This window comes from Manduca sexta, unplaced genomic scaffold, assembly GCF_014839805.1.
Source record: "Manduca sexta isolate Smith_Timp_Sample1 unplaced genomic scaffold, JHU_Msex_v1.0 HiC_scaffold_1289, whole genome shotgun sequence".
In the NCBI taxonomy this organism is placed as follows: domain Eukaryota; kingdom Metazoa; phylum Arthropoda; class Insecta; order Lepidoptera; family Sphingidae; genus Manduca; species Manduca sexta.
In genome coordinates, this window is record NW_023592139.1 from 1 (window position 1) to 4941 (window position 4941).

Below are 4941 nucleotides of genomic sequence, written 5' to 3' on the forward strand. Positions count from 1 at the left end.
GGTAGAGTCATCGGGAAATATGTTAAACATGAGAGACCGATGTTTTATAACTGTGATGAGTTTTTTAAGAAACTAGAGGTAATATTTTGTTAAAACGCGTAGGTAACTTTCCGACCTTAGTAATAATTCCTAAAAAATCATAACGGTGTGTATTTTTACATGAATTAGACATTTGATCGTAATAATATAATCTCCAGAATCAACTGAAAGCGCTCAATTTGGGAAAGTCTCCTAAGAAGAACAAAGGAGAGACTCCTGCGTCGCATCGTTCGAAAGGTGACAAGGATTTGAACGACGGCAGCGAAACCGGTCGCGCTGCTACGGATGATGGTAATGCACCAAGATACTATGCCTCTGTTCTCTCTTCTCTTCGTCAGCCTATATATTCGGCCAAAGCTGAGTGCAGGCCTTTTGCAATGCACGCCAGGTTGGTCTGTCCAGTGCAGAATACCTATACCTACGTATGTGATATTTTAAAATATCAGGTGGCGTCGCTAGGTACCCAAAGACAGATGAAAATAACAAATAGGCCACGGTCCATTGTATGCACCCCTTAGCCAAGGCCCGGACCCGAGCTGGGGCTATAGCAAAACAGGACCCCGATTAAACTTTTCGGTAGATAAGATGTTTTGTTACTCCTCATGGTGGTAGCCTAAAAAGTTCACTGGTCACGATCTGGCTGGCTCACGGACTTTGGCGCTCTACATAGTCTAGCCGTACGGTAGCTTGCCACCTCCCTACTTATTCACAGGTCGTTCTACTCAATCATACAATCCACTACAAAGAAGTTTGCAGACTAAAATATCATTTCAGTAGATGTCAAGTTTTACAATTTAAAATGTATATATGCCTATATAAAGTGTTTACTATGAACTATTTCATAGTGGCCACCAGAACCTAGAAGAAATAGAGACAAAAGAGTCAAGAATGTAGCTGGGTATTTAGGAGTTGCCAATTTTCCAAGTGCTATTTTTTTATGTATTTTATAAAACTATTCATTGAGATTTTTTTTGCTATCTTTGTTTAGGTGGTGGTGAAATCCGCAGACGTGGTAAGCGACGACGCAAGGGTCGTCAGGGTGGTAGCGACAGACTCACTTCAGCAGGACTAGCTGCGCAGACTCAGCAAGATCCCGAGACACAGGTAGGATAGTTATTTTTAATGTTAACTCAATAAAATGTAGGTACCAGTTGCTGAAACAGAGACCTTAAATTTATTATGCCATAGTCCATCTCAGAATGTACATCATTATTAAGTTTTAGTAAATACTTAGCCATGTCTGTCTCCGGACAATTATGTACTATTGCAGAAACAGAACAGAACCTGAATTCTTTGTAATTTAAATTTCTGGATGGCAGTTACCACATATCTACCAGTACCTAACCGAAGTGATTGTTTCTCAACCACAATTATCATGTCAGTTTTATCATATTTTATAGTTGTAGTCACTTTCATTTTCGTAATATCAATCGCCTTCAAATAGATTGCAGGAATCGGAACAGACTCCCAAAACCCAAGTTCCCGAGGGTCGATAGCGCCAGCGGCTGACGATGAAGTGATAGTCCTGCCGGTGGTCAAATCCGGCGTATCAAAAAAGGCTGATTCGTTCCTTGATGATGAGATCCTCAAGTATTTACACAGAGAGGTGGATGAGGAGGCTATTGAGACTGAGTTTGATGTGAAGGTAAGATTGCCACAATTATGGAAAATGATTAGATTTTCGTTATTCCATATTTACTAGAAATAAACGTCCAATTTACTACGAAACCCCACACTCAAGCCTTTTATCCCCGAAATATGATATTTTACCCCCATTGAGTCTCCCATGGACCCCTGGATATCCACCTGGATCACATCAGAAATCAATAATCTATACCTTTACAGCGTCGCTACGTACTCGAGGAAGCTTTACGCACTCGCCCAGAGCGACCATACGGGCAAGAGATGCAGGCACTAATCCGAGAGCTGAAGGTGCCAGCAGTAAGCCTGGGTGACTGGCTGCACATACCGCGGGTGTTCTCCAGGCGAAACGCGCAGTTCTCGCTGCCTATAGACTCTAATGCGTTGGAAAGTGAGTTATTTTTATCTCTTTTTATTGGATTCAAATTGGCTATTGAAGATGAAGATGGATATTCTTGGGTGGTATTTTATATACAGTCTTTTACCTTTTTTGGTTCGACAGATGTGTATAACGCCTATTTCGCAAGCTTTGTTAAGTGCTATATCACAGGAAGCCTATGACCATTTTCCAGGGACATTGTCAGACGGCAGAATGATATTGACCATAAATACTCTAACCCGGGGTTAAACCTGTAATCTCAGTTCGGCAATCATACCTACCGTATACACTATGACTACAACAACGCAACGAAAACAGATAAAATAGTGAGGTAGACGATGCCAGCTTTAAGTGCAGAGGCGGTTTAGACGGCCAAGATGCCATATCCTAGGGAGAAAGCCATAAGCTCATATCTTAATACGCAAATGCAAAAATAGATGCTATTGGTTTTCTAATAAAATAGAAGGTTGCCGTTTGCTCTAGTCGTTCAAGTCCTGTAATGTCCGACCGTGGATAGAGACTACATACAAATATGAATAATATTTTGATTATAGCCTTGACTCCAATGAATTACGCCGCGAGGTTCGTGACCATCAAGAAGTCTAAACAACTGCTATATCTGACAGTTCTAAGAAAATTCAGACCGGAAGGGTATCGGATGCCAATTAAGGTTAGTATTTTTTAACAAAAGACTAGTCATACACACACACAATCACGCATTTAGCCCCGAAGGGTTATGCAGAGGCGCAATGAGGGCACTCACTTTTCGCCAAGTATTCAGTCCCTTGATGAGACAGGGGCGGGCCTATCGCCATATCAGGCAGAAATTTCGGGCTGATACTGACCAGAAGAACTCTTAAATATCATTATGTCCGACCCGGGATTCGAACCCAGGACTTCAGAGCGCTGCCGTACCGCACATGCAGTACAACTATGCCACCGAGGCGGTAAAAGACATATCTATATAGGTAAAAGTGCAACACCACGTAATACGCCAATTAGAGTACCCATTTCTGTATTTCTGTACTATAATAGAAAATATGGCGAACATATCGCTAAATCGTGTACAAATCTCAAGCCAACTTGCTTTTTCGAACACAGACATTTAAAGGCTTGCTTGACCTAGAGATCTAACCAAGATTTTGGGTTTATTCAATATAAAAAAAGATTTTATTGACACTTAATGAAGTACGGTATTTAAACTCTTTTCGCTATAATTGCTATTGCTGTAAGCAGGATATAGAAGAAGGTTTAATCCTAATGATGGGCGGCATCCTCTCCGCTGAACAGGCGAGTCATTTCCAACACATCATGATGTGGACAAGTTATGAGGAAGAGGAGAATATTCCCGACGAAATCAAGTTAACTCTCCTCGATTCTGGAAGAAAGACTTCGATCACAGAAGGAGGTGATACAGGGGAGGTAAATGTCAAATATTTTTAATGATTTTTTTTTCGTTTAGTTTACAAATAATTACACCTATAATAAAAAAAAAAGTTTTTTTAATTAATTTTAACTGCAGAGTGACGTCACACTATATTATTCATGTAATCCAATATGGGAACCCACCCACAGTGGGTTGGTGAATAAAAGGGATTAATTTTTCAAATCCCTTTTCCCTGCCTTGTTTTATCGGACGACATTCAAGTCTCGTCACGAATTAAAGAAGAAAAATCGTATTTGATTGCATGGATAGTTATGTACTATATTTAATTTTGAATCTTTTTTTGTTACAGTCCATAACTGACACCATAAAGTTTCGAACTTGGTGCGGACTTTGTGCAATATGCGAGCGAATGTTTGGCAGATACCCGCCCCGAGACAGAGATCCTCCTGATGGGGTAATGATTTTTATTCGGATAATTTTTTTCCTCATTTTGTTTATTTTACTCCAATGTAGGCTCTGCGCGTCATTCTTTTATGGCACATAGCAAAACTATTTTATTTAGTTTTTACGTAGATACGGCACCTGCCTGACGGTAATGTCTTCTGAGGAATTCAGACTCGGACAAATGATATATGAAAAATCCATTAAGTGTTGCTCGGAATTCGTACCCAATACCTCAGTCCACAGCCTATTTTAAAAATCATATTATAAAATAGAATTATTTTCATTGGGAATAAAGTCGGAATAGAAAATTATATATTAATTCAGGACGTAGCACACTACGTGTGTGCCAAATTTCATATAAATCCTTGCTGTTTTTGAATTTACTTCTAACAAGAAAGTAAAGAAAAGTAGGATAAGATATACTTACGTAGTAAAATTTTATGAGAGATTTATATATTTTTTTTTAATTTACAAAACTAAAATACCTAATGATTTTAAAAATCATTGCTTTCAGATTGAACTAAGCGATTTTACCATGCTAGAAACAAAATTGGCGGTACTGAAGGTGCACAGTGGACTACGAAGTCTTGGACACCATAAGAGAACGATGATTTAACCTTTTTTAATATGTAATTAATAATTATTTATTTTAAGTATTATACTAACGTATATTTTGTTATAGTCTTGTTTACAATAAAATTAAATTACTTACTTACGTATAATTTTTTTGTTACTTATGTTTTGCTCATTTACTAGAAAAATAAATAACTTATTACCGGCCGCTCAATCTCCTTGTTGATCACTCCCTTTAGGAAAGTGTAGGAGTACCTTATCTTTCTATATCCGTGAGATATATAGTTATTAAAAGTAGTCTGTAAGGCAAAGTGAGGCATACCGTTTCCAATTGCAATAAGACTTCGTTAACATGGTTATAACTAATGCTTGAACTAAAAAGAAGGTTATAGGCGTAGTATCATGAACTCACAATAGTTGACGCGCATATCGTTCACGAAATCATCGAAACCATCTAATATACTAACCGATTTCAATG

The 4941-nt window shown here is 38.5% G+C and overlaps 1 protein-coding gene across 1 annotated transcript; it reads left to right on the plus strand.

Annotated features, from left to right (window-relative positions):
• Positions 1-197: 197 nt before the first annotated feature.
• Positions 198-4506, plus strand: LOC119188407 (the record flags this gene model as incomplete). Its single annotated transcript, XM_037445183.1, has 8 exons — positions 198-330; positions 1028-1143; positions 1484-1684; positions 1885-2071; positions 2614-2729; positions 3296-3481; positions 3796-3900; positions 4405-4506. Coding segments are annotated over 8 exons (1146 nt in total), but the record flags the coding sequence as incomplete, so codon positions are not given.
• Between the last annotated feature and the right edge of the window lie 435 nt (positions 4507-4941).